Here is a 24,740-nt window from a genome sequence, read left to right on the forward strand (position 1 = left end):
GGCAACCCCCTTTCCCCAAGTGAAGAATGAGCTGAGGACCTCATGCCAGCCCAGAGTCCACACTCTAAAGAGGAATGACCAGGGAAAAAGCTTCAGGGAGGGCAGAAGGAAATGCCAGGCACATATCCCCAAATTAGAGGGCACGGCCAGGAGTGCCAGAGCATCCAAGAGACAGTGGATAGCCAGAAGTTGTCACAGGCCGTAACATTCAGGGACCCAGTCAGGGTTCTTCGTCAACAGCCCAGGGAGTGCAGAAGCTGAGAGGTTCCACTGCCACCTAGCTAGACTCTAGCTCTTCAAGAGGTGAGGAGGTGCAGAGCAGCGAGACCCAACTGTGCATGACCGAGAGCGTTTCTCTCAGCCCAGGGTCCCTTCGCACCCTTCCAGGGCTGCTTTGGGGGTATGTGACCCACAAACCCAGCCCTGAGCTGCTACACACAGTAATCCTCAGGAAACAGGAGTGTAAATTCAGTCCTCCTCAGACTGCCCTCTCAAGTTTTGCCTCTAAGTTTTGTCAACACAATTCTCAAAGGTGTCTACCAGAATCCTTTGTGCACTGCTGCTGCCTCATGGGAACCTCAAGCTCAAGTGCATTAGACATAGGACAGAAACAATCAAATATTCAGTCACCTGCTGCTTAAACAGCCATGAACTATCTTTCAAATTATCAAAGATTTTTCACAATTCATGCCACTTACATTTTTGTATTTTAGAATTTGCTAATTACCTCGTTCACATAAATACACACACAAACCTGAGAATGGAGAAACTGATTAGAGTCCCTGGCTCTGTGTCCAATGCTGGGCCTCTGGTCAAGCACAGTTACTGAGCAATCAAGTCTAGCACTGTGGGCAAAACACACCCATTTCCCCTAAAGCCTAAAACCTACAGACAGCTCACCCCCATGCGCATCTGCCCACTCCCAGCATTCTGTGATGGGAACTGCTCTCTCCATTATATAAGCGAGGAAACTGAGGCTCAGAAACAACCTGCTTCAAAAATGTTCTGGCCCAGGCACTCTGAGGCCAGCTACATTTGTGACCAAATCAGAGTCAGAGTGCATAGGTACAGAAAGTAGAACTTAAAGAATGTATCTGACTGGTGGCAACAAGCTCAAAAGCAAAATCTTACAACTGTGGCAACTTTGCAACACAAATACTAAAGGCTCTACCACCCATTCCCTTAAACACTGCCTGAGGAACTACTATGCACAGGCACTGCCCCAGCAAAGGAAAAGTGCTCCCATCTTTCAGGCAGCTGCTTTTATTTTATTGGAAAGGCAGATTTATAGAGAAAAGGAGAGACAGAGAGATCTCCATCCATTGAATCTTTCTTCATATCCCAAATAGTTGCAATGGCCAGAGCTGAGCTGATTCGAAGCCAGGAGCCACTTTTCAGGACTCCCACATGAGTGCAGGGTCCTAAGTCTTTGGCCATCCTCTACTGCTTTGCCAGACCACAAGCAGAGAGCTTGGTGGGAAGAGGGTCAGCCAGGATATGAACCAATGCCCATACGGGATGCCAGCACTTGCAGGGGGAGAATTAGCCAACTGAGCCATCAAGCCAGCCCAAATAAATCCTTACCAAAAAAAAAAAAAAAATTCCCCAAAGAGTCTAGCCTAGGACAGCAGGGAGCCCATCACTTCCCATGAACACTAAGAAGTCAATTCCGTATCACATCATGGTAACATAACTGCAGTCCCAGGCCACATTCCCTGGATGCCACTCCTTCCAACTCAAGCTGCACTAGGTCAGATACGCCCATTCACTCACATGTTTTCTATGGTTTCTAATATGGCCAGCCAAATAGAAACGGAGAACACTGGGCACACAGGCACTTACCCTCTGCCCCTTCACATGAAGTCTGACAACCCTTGTGTTACATGGAAAGGGTTCCTGGGGCCAGTACACACAGAGTATCAAGCTGCTGCTTAGGACTGCAGCATCCCACACGGGTGGCACTTGGTATCCCAGCTGCTCCACTTCCGATCCAGCTGCTCACTAACAGTTTGGGGAAAGCAAGTTGGCCCGAGGGTCTGGGTCCCTCCCACTCACAGGGGAGAGTGGGAGGAAGCTCCCGGCTCCTGGATCAGGCCACTGCAGCCATGCAGGGAGTGAATCAACAGATGGAAGCTCTCTTGCTCCATCTCTCCCTCTCTGCAATTGAGTTTTTAACAAAATAAATCTTAATAAATAAATAACTTCCAGTTGTTTCAGGTAACTTCCATGATGTTTCAGAATGGTGACTGCACCATAAGCAGATGAAGGTGTGGGGGAGCTAGCAGTAAATGCCTCAGCTACAATCAACTTCCTGGGAGCACAGAACCTTTGGTAAGAAGCACCACTCAGCTTGCCCTCTGACTCAAGGAACGCACTCCAAGAACTGGGTGAGGGTGAGCTGCACCTCACTAATATAGCAACCCCTTCCGATCGTTAAGAACTCACAAGGCAGCTGAGATTTTTTTTTTAAAGACTTATCTATTTGAAAGGCAGGTTTCCAGAGAGATGGAAGACAGAGGAAGCAATCCCCCATCTGCTGGTTTACTCCCCAAACGGCTACCATGGGCTAGAGTTAGGCTGCTTTGAAGCCAGGAGCTTCCATCTGGTACAAGGACTCAAGTGTTTGGGCCATCTTCTGCAGCTTCCCCAGGCACATTAACAGGGAGCTGGATCAGAAGTGCAACAGCTAGAACTTGAACTGGTGTCCATATAGGATGCCAGCCTTGCAGCAAAAAAGCTTAACCCACTATATTACAGCACCGATGTCAGAACATATACTCTAGAGAATTCATTTTTAGCATTTTATTTTCAAGCACACTAAGCAGAAATATAAAGCACAGAGATACCCCAAGTAATGGTGCACTTCATCACACAATCATACTGGCACTACAGAGCAGTTACACGGAATACTCACTAAGCCTCCAGGCTGGCAGGAATCCCTCTCAGCTAAGTTAAGAACTATAGGACCAAAGCTGAAGGCCACACAGCAAGTGCCTCTCAATGCTTAGGTCGACAGGAAGGCGCCCTCAGGGTGCCTGACCTTCACCTACCATTGCAGCTGATGGCACCGGTCTCTCTCCTGCATACTCAGGAGTCCTCGCTTTTTTTTAACAGGTCACAGCAAAGCAAAGTCATGGGAAAGACCCAGCTCTAAGTCTCCAGAAGGCTCTTAGCTCCTATTTAGACACAACTTAACCATGAGGTAAAACAGCCTGACCATTTCTTAACTTTCCCCTTCAGTAAATGAGAATGTGAGGCCACACAACTGGCAGCAAGGAGCAGTCCAAAGCCTGAGAGAAGTGGGAAGTCCTGTTCCTTCTCAGGGGTCAACTCCCCATGGACTGACGAGATCGGAGCTTGTCAAGTCAGCCACACAAGCGAATGAAATGTGTATGGACGTAGATTTACAAAACAGATGTATAAAAGTATTTCCTTTCATGATGTGGGTGGTTGTGGCTTGGGGGAGATCACCTCTCTCTCCATCTCACCTCACAAACTGCTGTAAGGGTTAGACTAAGTTGGTTCAGGGACAAGCACTCTGATAAATAAAGTGCTACAGAGACAAGATCATTAGTTGGTTGAAAGGATATTTGGCTGGGAATCGTATTTACCACAAACTTTCTAAAACTGCTTCTCTGCTACATTGATAAAATGCCACAACTGCTTAGAGGCTCCCACACTGCACAGAATGATACACGCCAACACTCAATTTTTAGGATGCAATTGTTAATGACTTCCTAGTATTTGCTGTGAGCAAATTTTGTCATAATAAAGCTGACACCACACCCCCACCTCTGCAATAGTTTATTGCTTGCCTGAGTATTTCTCCCACACCATGAAATCATGAATCCTCAAAGTTAAGACACCAACAGATTACCCTAATTTGGTCATACTAAGTAAAGAAGCTTCTTGTGCCACAGCAAGTTAAGCCGCTACCTGCAGCACAAGCATCCCATATGGACGCCAGTTTGAGTCCCCACTGTTCCACTTCCAATCCAGTTCCCTGCTCATGAGCCTAGGAAACCAGCGGAGGATGGCACAAGCACGTGAGCCCCAGGACCCATGTAGAAGACTCAGAAGGAGCTACTGACTCCTGTGTGGCCAACCCCAACTCTTATGGCCAACTGCAGAATGAACCAGTGGACAGATGACAGCTTTCTGTTTTTCAAACTAATAAATCATTCAAGAATTTTAATAAATAGAGACAAGCATTGTGAAATAACAGGGTAAGCTGCCATCTGCAATGCCAGCATCCCACATGGATATCAGTTCAAGCCCCAGTAGCTCCTCCTCTGACCCATCTCCCTACTAAGGCACCTGGGAAAGCACAAAAAGTGGCCCAAGTCCTGGGCCTCTGCACCATGTGGGAGGCCTGAATGAAGCTCCTGGTCCCTGGCTTAGCGCTGGCCCGACCCTTTTCATTGTGGCCATTTAGTGAGTGAACCAGCATATGGAAGATGTTTAACTCTTCCTTAACTTGTCCTCTCTGTAGCACGGCCTTTCAGAAAAAAAAAAAAAAAGTAAAACAAAACTTTTAAATAAATAAAAATAATACATACTGGTAACACAAGGGTCAAACATATAAAAGATACCAAAGGAAACCATGTCACTGACCGACGACCACACCCACTGTGCAGTACTCCAGAGCTGCTCCTTCAGCTCCTTCTTGCATTCCCTGCGCTCGTGGGGTGCATGCCTGTCTGTGGCCCCTCCAGGATTACCATCTGTCATCGGTGGCAGTAGCGCTAACTCTCAAAGGTGCTGCTGGTTCTTCCTGGGGAGTTGCATGCACACATCCACATTCCCATGACACTGCCAGGACCAGGGCTGCTAAGATCTGCAACAGCAGACCTTTTCCTCTGCCACTGTGGCTCCCACAGACACATCTGCATGACAGGGAGGGCTTCACAGGCCATGTCCTTATATGCACACCACATCACACGCTGCTCTGACTTCTCAGGCTCCTGCTCCTTTCTCTGAGGTCTTAACGGGACAGAGCCACCCTCCTTCATAAAAAGATTTTTCTTTTAATTATTGGAAAGACAGATTTACAAAGAGAAGGAGAGAAAGATCTTTCACCTGCTGGCTCACTCCCTAAATGGCTGCAATGGCTGGAGCTTAGCCTACCCTAAGCCAGGAGCCTCCTCTGGGTCCACCATACGGATGCAGGGTCCCAAGGCTTTGGGCTGTTCTTTACTTCTTTCCCAGGTCATAAGCAGGGAGTTGGAAGGGAAGTGTAGCAGCCAGGACGTAAACCAGCATCCATATGGGACGCCAGCACTTGCAGGGAGAGGATTAGCCAATCCAGCCACCATTCTAGGTCCCTCGATTTTTTTTTTTAAGGATTTAGTTACTTAATTGAAAGGCAGAGTTAGAGACAGGGCGAGACCTTTCACCTACTGATTCACTCCCCAAATGTACAAAACAGCCAAGGCTGGGACAGACTGCAGAAACAAGCCAGTAGCTCCATCCAGGTCTCCCACGTAGGTGGCAGGCACTCAAGCACTTTGGCCATCTTCCTCTGCTTCCCCAGGTACATTACCAAGGATCCGGATAGGAAGCAAAGCAGCTGGAACTTGAACTTGAAATGATGCTCTTGTGGGATGCCTGTCACCTGGCCTGCTGTGCCACAGCACCAGCCCTTCTATTGCAGCAAATGATTGCACCACCTGGCCCAGTTTTCTTTCGGAAACTTCAGAGACACACCCTTCTCATCAAAATAAGGCTGAAAATCTCAAGAGTGCTACTCTTAGGTCTCTCCCATCTAATCAAATATCCTCACTTCAATGTAATTTTTGCCAATAATCTGTAGTTAACCATCTACTTTAAAAACATCAAGATCTCATCCATCTCATTACTCAATGTCCCAGACTAGTAACTATTCAAAAGTTGTGCCTTGTTTAATGTGCTGGGTGAGGACTCCTTCCCTTGGTGGTCCTCCCTCCCTCATAAACTCTCCAGAATAATGTGACAGTAACAAATGTGTAACTGAGGATCCAGCTGCAACAGGACAGTTACTCCACTCCTCCCATTCCGTAAAACAGACGTGAAAAGTTCAAGTGCTCCTGTCCCATGCAAAGGCCAACATCGAAAAGGAAAGGAAAAAAGAAAGTGGGCTACTTTGAGAAACCCTTTCTGATAGGACTTGGTTGTGCCAAAGTGCGCGGCACAAACTGGGGCTCTCCAACCAACCAGAAACCCTTCCGGCTGCGTCTTGAAAGCAGCTGAAAGTCAACAGCAGGACCGTCTTACGTTACTCATTTGTTCCCTTTTGTAAAAGTCCACAGGAACTTCATTCAACAATAGCAGCACCACAAAGCCACCCAAGTTATCAATTTCAGAAAGGCTTTCCAGCTGAACTTGTATTTCACACAGTTAACATGAAGCAAAAACGGTCTGTGCTACAAAAGCAAAGGACATGGAAACTGCCTTAGTTTCCATATTCCTCACTCCAATAAGGCAACTTTTTAAATTACTGTCAAGTTCAAACTTTCACAAGACAAAGAGAAAAGTATCATTAATGGACTTCAGGAGCTTCACTGACTACAAACCGTATTTTAACTAGGCAAGAAAGAATCTCTTTGAGATTTTTAAAAATCCTTTCTCTCACTTCTACAATATTAAAAGCCACTTCTACAACTGGATTCCAGGGATTACATTCAACACAAATTCCCAATGTACTTAAAGAGTACACAGCACCAGCGGCCAGTCACAGAAACATTCCCACCGGCTGAAGCCCTGATTGTGTCCTGCACAGCTCTGACAGCAGCAGCGTAATTCAGTTTGGCCCCATTCATTAGAAACTGATCTTCGGATGCTGCCACCACCAGACTGTGTGGGACGCTCGCGGCCCAGCGGCGACAGTTCCCGGTGCACAAGTTCTCCAGGCTGAGGAGCCGTCCACACGCGCCAGCACCCGCCAAGGCAGACTCGCTGAACCAGCAGCACACCACGCTGCCTCTCTACGACTCCCCAAGAAGCTCCCCCAAATAGCTGTTTTAACCGGTAACTTAGCATCCTGCCAGTTTTTTTTTTTTTTAAGAAACTGGAATCCCCACGTGAACATAACTTCTTGCACATCCACACTGTAAAAGTCACACAAACTGTAAAGTCGACTGAACCGCCCATATGATTTCAGAAATCAGCAAACTTTCTTTGAAAGTTAAGCACGTTTAACGCAACACAGCAACCCAGATGACATCTCGCTATGCCGGGAGTTGTCGAAAAACAGAATGACAAGGTTGACTCTCTCCTCCTTCCCAATCCTCCCCTCAACCCTCGGCCCCGGGAAAAAAGGAAAGAACACGAGTCTTCAAAACAACTACTTAGCATTTTTCTCAGGCGCACATTCCAAGAAAACTTCTCCGTGCTAACTCCCAAGAGGGCGGGTGGCTGCTGCGAGGGTCTTCCCACATCGGAGTGGTGAGGGGGTGCGCCCCAGGGAGAAACGTGCCAGGGGCCTCCGGGCCGCGATCCTCCTCAAGCACCAGGCCTGCCGTGGTCAACCCTCAGCCGGTCCCGCGAGCCGCGGCCGCCCGCACCGCCCCGCACCACCCCGCGCTGCGCTCCACTCTCATCCGGAGCGAGCGTCGCGGGCAGAACAGCCAAACCCGGGGAGCCCAGGGCGGCCGGGCAGGCGCGGCCCCCTCGCGCCCGCTGACAGGCGGGCTCCCCACAAACTTCCAGCCTCGGCCGGGGGCCGCCCCCGGGCCGGGCCGGCGCGACCACGACCACCTCCGTGCCCCCCTCACCCAGCCCCTCGGGGTGGACAGTGACGGCGAGCTTCGGCCCCCGCCGCCCCGATCCGCTCCTCACCTGTGCTGTCATTCGCCGAGAAGCCGGGCGAGCTGAGTTTGGCTCGTTTGGGGTTGGGCGGTCCGTCCAGCAAGTTCTCGGCCATTTTCACAAGCTCGCGAAAACAGCCCCAAGCGCGGGCGGCGGGGCCGGGACGGCCCGTACGAGGGGTCGGGGGCCCGGCCGGCCGCGAGCCAGGAACGAGCGAGGAGCGAGCGCGGGCCGCGGCGGGCCGGCGGGCGCCGAGGGGAGGAGGGCGCAGGCCGGGTGGGGGAGGCGGCGGCCAAATCTCAGCCACAGCAACAGCGCCCCGCAGCGCTCACCGCCCGCCCCCGGCCGCCGCCGCCGCCGGCCGCGGCCCCCTCATCCCCTGCCCGCCTCCCGAGCGCGACACTCCGCGGCGGGGGCGCCCGGGCGGCCCGGCCGTCCCCCCGGGCCCGGCTGGCAGCGACGGCGCCCGGCCGGGCGGCTCAGGCAGTCCCCGGGAACATGGTGCCGCGCCGCCGCCTCGCTCTCCCCCCCCCCCGCGCCCCACTTAATGAATTCGCTCGCGGCCCGACGACGAGGGGGCTCCGGGCTCGGCTCGCCGCCCGCGGCCCGCCGCCGCCGCCGCCGCCGCCGCGAGAAAAAACAATGCGCCGAGCGGGGTCGCCGCCGCCGCCGCGGCCCCCCCACCCCCGTGCCGCCGCCGCCGCTGCCGCCGCCGCCGCCGCCGCCGGGCTCCGGGAGGCCGAGCCGAGAGGCGAGCGGGGCCGCTGGGGCGGGCGCCGAGGGCCGGGCGGAGCGGGCCGGCCGGGCGGAGCGGGGTGCGCGGGCGGTTGTGGGGCCCGGGACCGGCGGGGCCGAGTAGATCGCGCTCGAAGCCCCGGTCGGGTCCGCGACAAGATGGCGGCTGTTGATTCCTCAATTAAAAAAAAAAAGAAAGTTTTTTTTTCTTCTCTTTCCAGAGCCTGAACGGGGAGGGGGAGGGGGCGGGGCACGCCAGTGCGTCACCCCCCCGCGGCGTCACCACGCACGGCCCCCGCCCCGCCCCCTCCACCTGCGCCGGCCGCGGCGGAAAGAGCCGAGCGCGCTCGGGGCGGAAGGGCCGAAGGCGCGGCGACCGTGCGTGGCGGGGGGCGGCAGGCGACCGGGCGAGGGCCGGGCTTGCGGGGCGCGAGTGCGTCGGGCCCGGCCGCCACTTTTGTTCTGACGGGCGACCGGCTGCAGGGACCTGGCTTCCGGCTGCGGTGCGCTGTGAGGTAGCACACCGGGTCCCAGGCGGGAGTCGGCGCCCGGCCCGGGCCCTCCCGTCCCCGCCGGAACGGCTGCGCCTCGGCGGCTCCTCAGGTCCCCGCCTGCTTCCTTCCTTCTCGGGGACGTGGGACGAAGGGAGACCGGGGGCCAGCGTCGGCCCCGCCACTTTCCCTCACTGCCTGCCAGTGATGTGGCTTGGCCTCTGCAGGAATGCAGGCCACCCTCAGGACAGACAGCCAGCGTGTGCAGATGGGGAAACTGAGGCAGAGGGGGCCTGAGCAACTTAGCCGACATTGAAGCAGGAAGTGATAGGTGGGATTCCAAGCCCTCGCGCCGCTGAGGGTGCAGCCCAGCGAACACCAGGGCCCTGGACCCCATTCCCAAACCTGAGGCGGTGACAACGGAGCCCACGCCGGGCCACCCACTCCTCACCTCAGGGCTTAGGGCACGCCCTCGGCAGGAGCCCAGATGGGTGTGGACTCTGGATGCAGGCCTCAGGTGTGGCCTGCCCATTGCCCTTGGGGCCCTTTATCCCCACGGGCTCTCCCCAGGGAGTGTCACCCACCTCTGCCTGGTTTCCTCAACACTAGCACGTTTCTATTTATTCATCAGATAAATATCACCCGAGGACATTGGCACTGGGCTAGTCCCCCTCCCCCCCAAAAAAAGCCCAAGGAAGTCCCCGTGTATTTGAGGAGTTGAGTTGCAGACAGAAGTATCTAAGAGGTCAGCTTGCACAGGACAGGAAATGTCAGGAATCCTGCCACGCTGTCAGCCTGCCATCTCTTCGTGGGTCCAAGCTGCCCATGCGCGATGCCTTTTCTGAGGGTAGTGCCCAACAAGAAAAGTTGTGCACTTCCGATTGGTGGCTGGATGAGTGGTGGATAGTGACAGCCTCCTGGGTCCCCAAGGCCTCCAAGCCACCCCCCCCCTACACTGGACAGGGTGCTCAGTCCCCAGCAGACCTGAGGGCCTGCGTGGACAGTGAGGTGGCACACGCCCTTCTGGGCAGCCGCGGCGCTGGTTTGCCGTCCAGTTGACAGAGAAAGGAACCGAGGGAGCCTGTCCCGCGACAACTCAGGCTTCAACTCCAGGTCATACTGTCCGCAGGGTCTTCTCCAAAAGGCGGGGCAGTGCCTTCTGTCCCCTTGCTTTCTTCCTTTACCTTCATCACTTCTAGTGCCACCTGATTGCTGGGTTTTTTCTTTGTTTTCATTTGTTTTCTCTCGCTTCCACATGAATCCTGCGCGGAGATGTTGATGGAAGGAGAAGCCAGTTAAGGAGAAGATGGAGCTGCCCCCCTCCCAACTGCAGACCATCTCCACAAAACATCACTGCCCTCCCAGTCTCAGAAACCACATTAAATAACAGGAATTCCTATTTGCAAGTCACTTGCCAGCCAAGAGAAAGGCAAGGAGGGGGCTGATGTTGTGGTCCAGTGGGTCAAGCTGCTGCCTTACAGGCTGGCATCCCATAAGCCCACCAGTTCAAGGCCTGGCTGCTCCGGTCCAGGTCAAGCAGAGGGAGATGGCTGGAGTGCTTCAGCCTCTGTCACCCACATGAGAACCTGCATGGAATTCCTGCCTGCTGGCTTCCGCCTGGCCCAGCCTCAGGCCTTGTGACCACTTGGGGACTAAACCAGTGAATATAAGATCCCTCTCTCTGTGTGTCTTGCTGTTTCTCTGTGCTAACCCTGGCTTTGAAATAACTTCGTCTTAAAAAAAAAAAAAGGGCCCAGCGCGGTGGCACAGTGGTTAAGGTCCTCGCCTTGCACGCCCGGGATCCCATATGGGCGCCAGTTCTATCCCGGCGGCCCCACTTCCCTTCCAGCTCCCTGCCTGTGGCCCGGGAAAGCAGTCGAGGACGGCCCAAAGCTTTGGGACCCTGCACCCACGTGGGAGACCCAGAAGAGGCTCCTGGCTTCGGATCGGCATAGCATCGGCCCATTGCGCTCACTTGGGGAGTGAATCATCGGACGGAAGATCTTCCTCTCTGTCTCTCCTCTCTGTATATCCGCCTTTCCAATAAAAAATAATAAAAAATAAATCTTTAAAAAAAAAAAAAACTCCAAAGGGACCAGAAGAGCAGTGGGCCATGAGGATAGATACAGAAGACTTCCCAAGTAAAGTTCATTTAAACCCATCAGCTCTGACCCATCGCAATGGCTCAGTGGCTAAATCCTCACTTTGCATGTGCTCAGAACCCATATATGTGCCAGTTCATGTCCCAGCTGCTCCACTTCCCATCCAGTTCCATGCTTGTGGCCTGAAAGGGCAGTCAAACATGGCCCAAAGCCTTGGGACCCTGTACCCAAGGCGACCCAAGTTGGAGACCTGGAAGAGGCTCTTGGCTCCTAACTTCGGATCAGCTCAGCCCTGGCCTTTTCAGCTACTTGGGAAGCAATGGTGAACCAGTAGATGGAAGATCTTTCTCTGTATCTCCTTCTCTCTATAAATCTGCCTTTCAGATAAAAATCAATAAATCTTAAACCCATCATCTCATAAACAGTAAGCGCAGTCTGTCCATATGAGGGAATATTACTCTGCCATGAAAAATAATGATTCATGCTACACATGAAAGAACCTCAAAATCATTATGCTAAGAAGGCTGACCCTGGGGGACACAGATCCCATGATCCCATTCAGTGTGGTGCCTGGGGTAGACAACTCTACAAGGCAGGGAGTTGATTTAGCAGCTGACAGGGGTAGAAGGAAGATGGGAGGGCTACCTAGGAGGTGGGTGTTTCTGTGATGGCAGCAGCCAATGATGGCAATGAGAATGTTCTCAAGCAGACTGTGACAGTGGCAGCACAACTCCAAATATCCTGAAAACTGCGGGATAGGTAAAGCTCAAGGCATGGAAAACCACCATGTGACAACATTACGCCACACTGCTACGATGTATCTCCAGGAGGGTCTTCTCCAAAAGGCCTGTTTGGAAAGCAGAAGAGACAAGGTGCAGTGGAGAGAGGCTGGGGCAGAGACTCACAGACTGGCCTGCGATGACAGGCGCTGGACTCTACCCCAGCTCCAGCTGCATGCTCGGCTTTCCTCCACTCCAACCCTGGTAGATGCTGCCTGCTCAGCAGGCCCTGAAAGATGCTGTGAATGCCCCACACTGGCCCGGGACTTCCTTCAGCAACTGTCCGAGCTGGTCACCTGGACACAGAACCAGCTACCCAACCTTGAGTGCCCAGTGAAAATGTAGACGCCTTGTTCATAAGTATGAAGGCTTTTCAAGATGGTTGGCAGCAGAGAAGTCAGCCAGGCACGGGGACCATCTAAACTGGGGCACTGTAGCCATGCCATGTCACATGCTCAAGAAGCCATTCATGCCTAGACAGGACTGTCCCATGAAGCCACTTTCTCCCTGCCCCTGTGGATGTCCCAAGAATCTGCCCTCCTGCCATCCAGAAGAAATGGCCATCGGCAGAAGGGTGGAGACCCACAAGGTACTTCCAAAAGAGAAGAGCTTAGGGACTCTATTACAGAAGTAGACTCCTGTGCAACGCGATCCTCGCTGCCCCTGTCAAGGCTTACATGGACTGAAAGATGGCATCACATCCATGCTTCGCCTTCAGAGCCATGTGGAGCAGCAGTGCGACCTGCTGTCCAGGCCACCTCTGCTGCATCTCTCACCTCTGAGCAGCATGTTCCTAAAGTTGTAGGTGTAGATGGCATTATGTAGATAGCAAGATGTGAATTTCTGTGAAGCTGAGCCACATGAAATTGCCAATTTTAACTGCTTTAGATCCCCTCAACATGTCAGATCCGAACATTGATTTGTTTTGAATATTGAAGCATTTGACACAAATGGTATTTTGTGTAACTGTTTGGAGAATCGCTTCTTCATATTCAATGCTGCTTTTTCTCAACTGTAGTAAAAAATGCAGGTGCTGTGGTGTGGTGGAGTATGCTGCCATGTGAGAACCTGCATCCCCTTTGAAGGGGGTGCTGATTGAGTCCCAGCTGCTTCACTTCCCATCCAGCCTGGAGCATGAACAGGGAGCTGGATCAGCAACAGTCCTGTGGTCAGGACACGAGCAACCACTCTGATGTGTGGCACAAGAGGTGGTTTAACCTGCTGCTCCATGACCCCGGCACCCTTGGTGCCATCTCCTTGCTCTATCAGCAGCATTGCACGTGGCTAACAACTCCTTCAGTTCCTAATGTGGATCTGGCCCTCCACACCCACGGCATCTGCATCCGTGATTTCCACCATGCGTGAACTGAAATTGTTTCAAAAAAATGCATTATTATTGGAACACCTACGAACCTTTTTTTATTATCATTATTTCCTAAGCGATATAATATCTATATGTGTAGCATTTGCATTATGTTAGTTGTCATAAATCATTTAAAGACAGTTTAAGGAGGATGTGCATGGGTAATATGCAAATATTATTCCATTTTATATAGGGATTTTAAGCAATATTTGAGTGGCCAGTTGAGTGGCCTAATTAGCTAAACCTGTGGTACTGGCATCTGATATTGGCACTGGTTCATGTCTTGGCTGCTCCACATTCAATTTAGCTCCCTGCTTATGGCCTAGGAAAGCACAGAGAATGGTTCAAGTCCTTAGGCTCCTGCAGCCATATGGGAGGGCAGGAAAAAAAATAGTACTTGCTGCTGGCTTTGGATAACACTACTCTAACTTTTGAGGAGTGAACGAGCAGATGGAAGACCTCTCTGTGTCTCTCCTTCTCTCTGTAATTCCTCCTTTTAAATGAAAATAAAATAAATCTTTACAGAAAGGGAGAGACACAGAGAGGGCCAGGCAGGCAAAAGCCAGAAACCTGTAGCTACATCCTCATCTCGCACGTGGGTGGCAGGCGCTCACATACTTGTGCTATCTCGTGGTACCTTCCCATATGCATTAGCAGGAAGCTGCATTGTAAGCAGAACACACAGTATTCGAACTGGTAACTCCAGAATGGAATGCTGGCATTCCAAGCAGCAGGCTAATTCATCCCACAGCACTGGCTCTGTGATGAAGATGCTCATTAACATCCCTAGTATACCAGCGCACCTTGTGTCACTGCAGAAAGATGCCCAAGGCAGAGCACTCCACCTAGAAAAGAGGTTTATCTAGTTCACAGTTCCAGAGGTTCTGCAGCACGCTACCAGCTTCTGCTTGGCTCTGGTGAGGGGCCCATGGCCTGGCGAATGAAGTCACAGGTGTGACAGCATGTACTGCAGAGATCTCACAAACAGGGATCCAGAGCAAGTTGGGGGCTGGGGTTTGCTCTGCACACAGCAATCCCTTCCAGGAACTACTGGGGTTACTGCAAAGAGTGAGCCCTTGGTATCATGTTCCCCCAGGACCTCAGTTCCTTCCACCTGGCTCCACCTCTCACAGATCCTACCATTTGCAGCACAAGAACCTCAAGGTCCCCTTGGGCCACATCCAACTTGGAGCATTCAGAAATCCACATCCACAGGCAGGAGTTAGCTGCACTTCCCTGAGTGGCCAGGCTACAGGCACCTTTTCGTTTCTCTGTCAGCTTTGCTAGCCCCACCTTCTCACCCTCCTGGAGTGACATGGGGCTCAGTGCTTCCTGCATCCATGCCTTAGGATAGTCTCATCTGGTCTCAGAGCTTTCAATACCATCCAAATGTCTAGGACTTCCAAATAGCTCCCCTACCTCTTCCAAATTCCAGATGAAGGTCAAGCAGATACCTCAAAATTCAGTCTCCCACTGACATGCTGCTGTACCCTTCATGCTACCCCGCTTGTCACGTTTCCTCCTTGCTAAAGGCAACTCAGTTCTTCAGTTGAAGTCATTCTCATTCCTTCATTTCTCTCCCTCCATATCCAACTAACTAAACATATACACACACACCCCAATAAACCCTGTAGGCTCTACTTCATCATCTTCTTCACAGTTCGCTGGCTCACTCCCCCATCTCTCATCTCGTCTCTCTCCCAGCTTGACCCACGACCCTGTGGGCAGTGCACCATTCACAGCTGTTCTGTGCAAGTGCACATCCGACCATGACGGTCCTGTGCTCACAACGTCTGGGCTGCTCACCATCACCATCACTCACTCACTTACCTTAAGAAGCATTTCCTCTGAGACATCCATGGGCCAAGCTCTCTTCTAGAAAATGGGAACACAGCAACGAATGAAGCCATTTAACAAGTCTCCGCCTCAGCCGAAGACTAATGAGCAGCACGCGTGCCCCCTGTTCCTATGGCAATTAGACAGAGAACACTGACTACTCAGAAGAGACACACTACATGATTAACAAAACTCTGGGAATGCAAAGGTAGGAGTAACTGACAAACCAGGTAGGCAGTGCTGAGGAAGTGATATCTGGGCAGACTAGAACAAAGTAAAGGAAGTGGCTGGTGAGAGCTCCAGGCAGCAGGAGCAAGCAGCATGGACAAGGTTGTCAGGGCAGCCGCAGACACAACCCGCTCTAGGGATCACAGGAGCTGAGTCAGGAGGATGGAGGGGGTAGTGAGGAAGACCATGAAGTCAGACGCCCCTCTGAGCATATTAGCTGCTGTTCAGAGTCATGTGGGAACCCAGTGACATCATCTGGATTCTACTCTCACTGGGATTGGGAAATGGTGCAACCACCTGTGTGCGGTCAAACCTGGAATTGCCGCACAACCTGAGGGTACTCCCCAGATACACAAAGATGCATGGGACCCTAACGTACACAGCAGCAAAATGCACAACAGCCAAAAGAAGTGGGAGCAAGACACACAGTCCCCCGAACAAGATGTGCTTTCTTCACTCAAGGGAATAGCATCCAGGAAAGAGTGAGACACAGCCTCCAGCCGCCACACAGAGTGGTCCTGTCAGTAGCAGACAAGCTCACAGAGGCAGGCAGTGGAGCTGTCTGGTGTTGAGGGAGTGCATGTGTTGAGGGTTACTGGCTTAGGAGGACAGGATATCTATGTGAATAACAAAAAAAAAGTTCTAGAATGAATCATAACAGGTGCACAGCTCTGTGCATACAGTAACAACCACCCACAGATGCACTTCAAATGGGAGAGCTCTACCCTTGGGTTTTGTTGTATTATTATTTTTTTAAAGTTCCTTTAGGTGCTGTGTTGAGAATAACTATGGGGTCGGGGGCCTGAAAGTATGGATGGAGACTGAGCTAGGGGGCAGTGGCTGGGACCAGAGGAAGACAATGGAGGTGGATCCCTGAGGACTTTTGAGGAAGACTGACCAGACTTGTTGATGAGCTGGAAGGACAGCACACAGAGAGGGGTCAAGGTTGGTGCCAACATTCAGCCTGGGCACCTGGCACAGCCACCATTCACAGAGACAAAGAAAAGCAAAGCCAGGGAGGAAAAGGAGGCCTCAGATGGCAGCTGGCTATGGCAGGTTTGGGCAGACACTTTCTGGGGCTTCCATCACTTACTGAGAATTATCTGGAATAGCACAAAAATTTTTAATTTTTTTTCTAATGATTTTAAGATGACTCTGCATTTTCTTCAACCTGCCAGTATTGTGAAACACACCAGTACATTTTCTAAGGTTAAATCTCATTTTATTCCAGGAGTAAACCTGACATTATTTTAATTTGATTGTGAGTTTGTTTTCCTGTTGTTATCATTTTTAATATGCTGTTGGATTTCGTGGGTTAATATTTATTTAAGATTTTTGCTTCTGGTTTCATAAATGAAATTGACTTGTAATTTCCTCTGTTTAAATTGTCTTTGTCTCATAAAATTAGGTGAGTTGCTTTCCTTCTTTTTTTTCTTTTCTAGAATACTCTGCATAAGATAGAATATAATTGTTCCTTGGATATTCAGCAGAAATCACCTGCAGGAAAATTTTTTGTGTGTTTTTGTGTCATTGTATTTGATGTTTTTTTTTCTCTTACAGGATAGAATTTTAACTACTGTATGAAATGTTCTTCTGTTTGTTTCACATTTATTCAAGAAGGAATAAGACGGGAAGAGGGGAGAGAGGGGTGGAAGGGAGAGAGACAGAGAGAGAGAGGCTGTTCCCATCAGCTCATCTCCCCAGAATGCTCACATTGATTGGGGGTGACCTGGGCCAGGTTCTCCACATGGGAGGCAGGGATCCACCAGCCTGAACTGCCTGATTTCTCATTCTCAGAGTCGTATCTGCAAGGAATTGGACTAGGGAGACAGAGCGGGGAATCAAACCCAGGCATCCTGATAGCATGGGCTAATCCTGCCCTGTGGCACCTGCATCCCATATGGGAGTCAGTTCCAGCTCCCTGCTGACAGCCTGCGAAGACAGTGAGAGGTGGCCTAAGGGCTTGGGGCGAGGGGGTGTGGGGCGACTGTCCCCATGTGGGAGAGCTGGATGGAGTTCTTGGCATCTGGCTTTGGCCTGGCTCAGACCTGGCTGTTGCAGCCACTTAGGAAATAAACAGGCAGCTGACTCTATTTCTCTCTCTCTTGCTCTGTTATTCAAGTAGATAAATAAATAACATTTATAATAACAGCAACAAAATGAAAGTACTGGGATGAAATGATTCACAGAAATCTTATTGTCGGGCCCGGCGGCATGGCCTAGCAGCTAAAGTCCTTGCCTTGAACGCACCAGGATCCCATACGGGCGCCGGTTCTAATCCTGGCAGCTCCACTTCCCATCCAGCTCCCTGCTTGTGGCCTGGGAAAGCAGTCGAGGACAGCCCAAAGCTTTGGGACCCTGCACCCATGTGGGATACCCAGAAGAAATTCCTGGATCCTGGCTTTGGATCAGCATAGCATCGGCCGTTGCGCTCACTTGGGGAGTGAATCATCAGATGGAAGATCTTCCTCTCTGTCTCTCCTCCTCTCTGTATATCTGACTTTCAAATAAAATAATAAAATAAATCTTAAAAAAAAAAATCTTACTGTCACACAGCTGCTGTGTGCTCACTCTGTTTCCACAAGTCCACCAATCTCACATTTTGTCTTCTTTATTTCTCTTTTTTTGTAAAATCAACTTTTCTTTCTGGTGATCCACTTTATTGATTCTGTGCTTTCTATTTCATTAATTCCTGCTTCATATTATAATTCTTTGTAAACAGTTTGAATGCCTTAATTAAAAGGAAGAAATCGGGCCCTGCGGTGTGGACTAGTGGCTTAAGTCCTCGCCTTGAATGCACCTGTTTCCCATATGGGTACTGGTTCTAATCCCAGCAGCTCCACTTCCCTCCCAGCTCCCCGCCTATGGCCTGGGAAAGCAGTCGAGGACGGCGCAGCACCAGCCGTTGCAGTCACTTGGGGAGTGAATCATCAGACGGAAGATCTTCCTCTCTGTCTCTCCTCCTCTCTGTATATCTGACTTTCCAATAAAAATAAATAAATCTTTAAAAATAAATAAATAAACAAATCTTTTTTAAAAATAAAAAAGGAAGAAATTGTCATAGTGGATGAATACACAAATACAACCATATACCATCTATAATAAAAATCCTAATCTTTCCAATTTCTCATTAGACTTTAATTACAATGACAGAGATAGTTAAAACAGTGTATCTACTAATCAAAGGGCCATAAGATAAGCAGGCATTTGGCCTGCTGATTAAAATATAGGTTGAGATATTCACATCCTATATTGGAATTCCTGGGTTTAACCCCTGCCTCTGACTCTAGTTCTCAATTCTAACTTCCTACTGATGGAGATCCTGAGGGGTAGCAGGTGATGGTTCAAGTCAGTGGATTTCTGCCGTCCATATAGGATACTGGGATTACGTTCCTATCTCCTGGATCTAGTGCTGGCATAGCCCTGGCCGTTGTGGGCACATAGGGAGAGAACCAGGTGATGGCAGCTATCCTGTTCTGTTCTCCCTATTTCTTTCTCTCTCTACCCCTCTCTGTCTCTCAAATAAATTCTTTTTTTTTTTTTTCAAAAAAGAAGCAAGAGTGACTACACTTATATATATTTTTTAAGATTTATCTTTTTATTGGAAAGGTGGAAAATTTACAGAGAGAAGGAGATAAAAAGATCTTCCATCTGCTGGTTCACTCCTCAAGTGGCCACAATAACCAGAGTCGAGCTGATCCGAAGCCAGGTGCCATGAGTCTCTTCCAAGTCTGCCACATGGATGCAGGGTCCCAAGGATTTGGGCCATCCTGGAGTGCCTTCCCAGGCCACAGGCAGGGAGTTGCAAGGGAATTGGAGTGGCCAGGACACGAACCAGCGCCCATATGGGACCCCAGGGCATGCAAGGGAAGGGGTTTAGCCACTAGCTATCATGCCAGGCCCAAGTGACTATATTTGTATCAGACAAAGTAGGTTTCAGAACCAGATATATTACTAGGAACAAAAAGAAACATTTTATATTCACAAAGAGGTTAACTTATTGAAAGCACACAATAGTACTGTAAGAATATGTACTTGACAGCACAGCTCAAACTATGTGAAGGAAAACAGTAATAGCCAGAAGGAAAAAATCAAGCAAAGTCATATTTAGCAATTTCAGCATTCTTCCCAATAACTGGCAGAACAAAGAGCAGAGACTCAGCATAGGTACACAAGGCTTACACAATGTGGTCGACCAATTTGACTTCCTTTCCATTTATAAAAACTGGACCAGACCACTATGGGATAGACATTATTTTCAAATATCCATGAAGCCTGCACCAAGACAGACCATATCCTGGGTCACAAAACAAATTTCAAATGTAAGAGGACTGAAATCATATAAAATATCTCTTGGCCATGATGGAAACTAGAAACACATATAGGAAAATCTAGAAAATATTTAAGCTTTTGGAAATTGACATAATTTTAAACAACCTATTGTTTGAAGAGGAAACAAGAAGGGATATTGAAAAATATTTATATTTCACACTGAGTAAAAATAAAATCACTGCCTATCACAACACTAAAGTAGTGCTCAGGAGTAAGAAGTCAATAATAAAAGTTTATATTTAAAAAAGAGGAAAATTTCTCAAATGATCATAGATCATTTCTCAATGATCTATGTATAATGCTTAGAAACTAGAAATAAAAGAATAAACTAACACCAAAATAAATAGAAGAAATTAGATAAAGTAGAAATCAATGGAAAGCAGAAAAATGACAACAAGATTGGTGATACCAGATACTGGTTCTTTTAAAATATCAACAAAATTAACAACCACCTAAAAAAGAAATCCAAGTTTATAATATCAGAAATCAAAATGGAGAAATAATAAATACTCTGCTTGGAAAGATAATAAAAGAATTTTATGAGAGGCCAGCATGACGACTCAACCATTTAATCATCTACCCGCAAGCACTGGCATCCCACATGGGCACCAGTTCATGTCCCAGCTGCTCCATTTCTGATCCATTTCCCTGCTTGTGGACTGGAAAAGCAATAGAGGATTGCACACATGGGAAACCTGGAGGAAACTCCTGACTCCTTGCTTTGGATCAGCTCAGCTCCATCTGTCGTGGCCATTTGGGGAGTGAACCAGCAATTGGAACATCTTTCTCTCTGTCTCCCCTTCTCTCTATAAATTTGCCTTGCCAATAAAAATAAAAATTTTAAAAAGAATTCTATAAACAACTTTATACAACAAATCTGAAAACTTAGATAAATGAACAACTTCTTAGATATAAACTCCCAAAAGCTCACATAACAAGACATAAATTAAATTTCTATGTCTATTAAAGATTTTATCTTTTAGTTAAAAATCTTCTAGTCAAGAACAGTTCACAGGCCTGGAGCTGTGGCCTAGTGGTTTAAGTCCTCGCCTTGAATGCACCGGGATCCCATATGGGTATTGGTTCTAATCCCAGCAGCTCTGCTTCCCATCCAGCTTCCTGTTTGTGGCCTAGGGAAGCAGTTGAGGATGGCCCAAAGCTTTGGGACCTTGCAGCCATGTGGGAGACCTGGAGGCTTTGGATTGGAGACCTGGCTTTGGATTGGCACAGCACCTGCTGTTGCAGTCACTTGGGGAGTGAATCATCAGACAGAAGATCTTCCTCTCTGTCTCTTCTCCTATCTGTATATCTGCCTTTCCAATAAAAATAAATAAATCTTAAAAAAAAAGAACAGCTCAGGCCCAGGCAGTCTTACTCACAAAATTAGCCAACCACTTAAGAAAAACACAAAACAAAGCAACACACACAGGGAACCAAAGCTGAGCCTAGAGGTTGAGGTGACAGAGTGCCTTGGCTGGATTTCTGACTTGGTTCTTCACTTCAGCCTCCTGCTTATACAGCCATCTATCCATGAATGTTCCTAATGAACAAGGACACAGAGAACCAAACATGAAAACACAGCCAGGTGAATTCAATGTTTGAAAATCAACTACGACAATGAAACATAATGGCTGACTATGATGAGCCTAAAAATGGTTCCCAAAATACCCCTAAATGAAATCCTGGGACCTGCAGGTATGTGATAGTATGCCAGAATTACCCTGGCAGGCCCTAAGGACAACAGCCAGTCCATACCAGAGGAAGGTAGAGGGATATCTAAAGCAGAAGACAAGACACACACACAGAGGGGAAACTTGGGTGAAGTCCAAGTGCAAATGTGAGTCAAGGGACACCCACAGCCACCGGAACCAGCACCGAGGCTCATTCCAGGTCAGAGTGCCAGCTCAAGCCTTGGCTGCTCCGCTTCCAATCCAGCTTCCTCCTGACGCACCTGGGAAAGCAGCAGACTCCCATGTGGGAGTCCGCGAGGGAGTCCCTGGCTCCTAACTTTAGCTTAGCTTAGCCACAGTCATTGCAGCCACCTGGGGAGTGAACCAACGGATAGAAAATATTTTTCTTTCCCTCTATTTATATGAAAGGCAGAATCATGGGGGGTGGGGAGCAATATGGACAGACAAATAGATCTTTGATCTACTATTTTACTCCCAAGATAGCACAATGATCAGAGACAATCTGTGACAACCATGGCTGCTGCAAAGGAAGGAAGTCAGGAAAAAAAAAAAAAAAGACACAGCGCTCCAAGTTACCTGTATAAACTTTGCCCAGACTTTGGCTACCTCAGGGACTACACCAGCTGAGGCTGAGAGACCTGAAGTGGGGTCCCCGCTGCTTCCCACTCCAGGCAAGAATTTGCACACTGAATTCGGCAACACTGAGCACCTGCTAAAGAAATATGCAACGCTGTCTGGAGTCAGGACCAGAAAGTTCTGCATCGTGAGTGGGTCCTGGACAGAGCTGGGGATGCAGCTGTACACTGTCATGTGTACAAAGGTGCAGGACATGAGCCACTCCACAGAGGAATGGCGGCCCATGGTACAGACCCCGAGAGCAGTTACTGTTGCTGCTCTGGCGCTGCCACAACAAAGGCCACAGAGTGCACTGCAGATGGTTCTCTCCTCCACAAGTCCAAGGTCCAGGTGCCAGCAGGACTGGTCAGTCTCATTGACTGACAGATGGCTGACTTGTCTCTGCGTCCTCTCCTTACAAGGCCAGTAGTTGGGCGGGTTAGGGTTGACCCCAGGACCTCACTGAACCCTCAGTACTCTTAACCAACCCTGTCTCGCAGTACGGTCCCACTGGCTTCCCCATGTGGATTCTGGAGGGATTACAGCTTAGTCTTCAGCACAAATACTCTCAAAGTCACCACACATAGGAAAAGAGATGTGAAATGTGGCCAAGGCAGAAACACAAGTCACTGACAGACACATGAGAAGATGCTTGGGATCACTGGCCATCAGGGAACTGCGAACATAAAGCATAGCAAAGTATCATCTTACCTCCGAGAGAATGGCTATTACTCAAAAATCAAAAAAATCACCAACTCCCTCAGCTGTAGGAAGACAAGACACAGGTGGGACACAAGCAGTACACATAAGACCCCAGGAGTTGTACTAACATCAGACAAAGCAGACTGTAAGACAAGCAGTGTTATGGAAAAGGGGGACATGAGCGTGCATCCACAAAGGACTTCCACTTCCTGGTCACTCTCATGCACATTTGGCTTCTACCACCTCAGGGCCTCTACTGAAAGGATACCAGCATGATCCAACTGTCGTAAACAAAACAAACAGGGGCTCGGCGCAATAGCACAGTGGTTTAAGTCCTCACCTTGTAGAGGATAGCCCAAAGCTTAGGACCCTGCACTCATGTGGGAGACCCGGAAGAAGCTCCTGGCTCCTGGCTTCATTTTGGCCACTTAGGGAATGAATCAATGGATGGAAGATCTTCTTCTCTGTCTCTCCTCCTCTTTCTATCTGACTTTGCAAAAAAAAAAAAAAAAAGTAAATCTTAAAAAAAAAAAAAAAGAAAATGGAAAGGGAAGCAGAATACAAAAGGAAATTATTTCCAAATGCAGATCATGGACTTGAATCCAGGATATACAAAGGATTCGGACAAGAAAACAAGCAACACAGGCGGCCTGTGCTGTGTGTGACACTGGCACACCGTATTGATGCCACCTTGTGCCCAGCTGCCTCACTTCCAGTCCAGCATCCTGCTAACAGCCTGGAGAGCAGACCTGGGAAACCAGCAGAGAGTGGCCCCTGAAACCATGTGGGAGACCTGGAAGAAGATCCTGGCTCCTGGTTTCAGAAGGGCCCAGCTTCAGCCAGTGCCATATGGGGAGTAGAGCAGTGGATGGGAGATATGGCCTTGTTTCTCTCTCTGTAAATCTATTGTTCAAATAAAAATAAATATTTTGCAAAAATCCAATGAATAAAAAGATTTGATCAGCCATTTCACCAAAGAAAATATACAAATACTGTCAAAAAAGAAAAAAAATACAAATGCCAAATAAACACTGGAAAAGACACTCAAAATTATTATTTCTGTTTGTTTTTAAGGATTTATTTATTTGCCTTAAAGATTTATTTATTTTTATTGGAAAGGTAGATATACAGAGGAGGAGTGACAGAGAGGAAGATCCTCTGTCTGATGGTTCACTCCACAGCAGCTTCAATGGCCAGAGCTGAACCCATCCAAAGCCAGGAGCCAGGAGCTCCTCCAGGTCTCCCATGCGGGTGCAGTCTCCCAAAGCTTTGGGCTGTCCTCCACTGCTTTCCCAGGCCACAAACAGAAGCTAGATGGGAAGTGGAGCTGCTGGGATTAGAACCAGTGCCCATATGGCATCCCGGCAAGTTCAAGGCGAGGACTTAAACCACTATGGCATCATGCTGGGCACAGATTTATTTATTTATTTTTAAGATTTATTTTTATTGGAAAGGCAGATATACAGAGAGGAGAGACAGAGAGGAAGATCTTCCGTCTGATGATTCACTTCCCAAGTGAGCGCAATGGCCGATACTATGCCGATCTGAAGCCAGGAGCCTCTTCCGGGTCTCCCACGCGGGTGCAGAGTCCCAAGGCTTTGGACCGTCCTCGACTGCTTTCCCGGGCCACAGGCAGGGAGCTGGAAGGGAAGCAGGGCTGCCGGGGATAGAACCGGCGCCCATGTGGGATCCCGGGCGTTCAAGGCAAGGACCTTAACCACTGCGCCACCGCACTGGGCCCCAGATTTATTTATTTTAAAGATTTACTTATTTTTATTACAAAGTCGGATATACAGAGAGGAGGAGAGACAGAGAGGAAGATCTTTCATCTGATGATTCACTCCCCAGGTGATCGCAATGGCCGGTGCTGCACCAATCTGAATCTGAGAACCAAGAACCTCTTCCTGGTCTCCCATGTGGGTGCAGGTCCCAAGGCTTTGGGCCGTCCTCAACTGCTTTCCCAGGCCACAAGCAGGGAGCTGGATGGGCAGTGGAGCTGCTGGGATTAGAACCAGTACCCATATGGGATCCAGGCGTGTTTAAGCGAGGACTTTTTCCGCGAGGCTACGCTGCTGGGCCCC

At 49.4% G+C, this 24,740-nt stretch overlaps 1 protein-coding gene across 2 annotated transcripts in view; it reads right to left on the reverse strand.

Moving 5' to 3' along the window:
* LOC121167857 (CREB-binding protein) overlaps positions 1 to 8,707 on the reverse strand; it is a 142,829-nt gene extending 134,122 nt beyond the window's left edge. Inside the window, exon 1 of one of the 2 annotated variants that reach the window (XM_040997550.1) lies at positions 7,816 to 8,707. In XM_040997550.1, coding sequence (XP_040853484.1) covers positions 7,816 to 7,900 — 85 coding nt within the window. In that variant the 5' untranslated portion in view covers positions 7,901 to 8,707. The remainder of the gene's footprint in view (positions 1 to 7,815) is intronic. The other variant, XM_040997551.1, reaches the window with a different exon arrangement.
* Between the last annotated feature and the right edge of the window lie 16,033 nt (positions 8,708 to 24,740).

The sequence above is a fragment of the Ochotona curzoniae genome, unplaced genomic scaffold (genome assembly GCF_017591425.1).
Source record: "Ochotona curzoniae isolate NIBS_2020 unplaced genomic scaffold, NIBS_Ocur_1.0 patch433, whole genome shotgun sequence".
Taxonomy (NCBI): Eukaryota; Metazoa; Chordata; class Mammalia; order Lagomorpha; family Ochotonidae; genus Ochotona; species Ochotona curzoniae.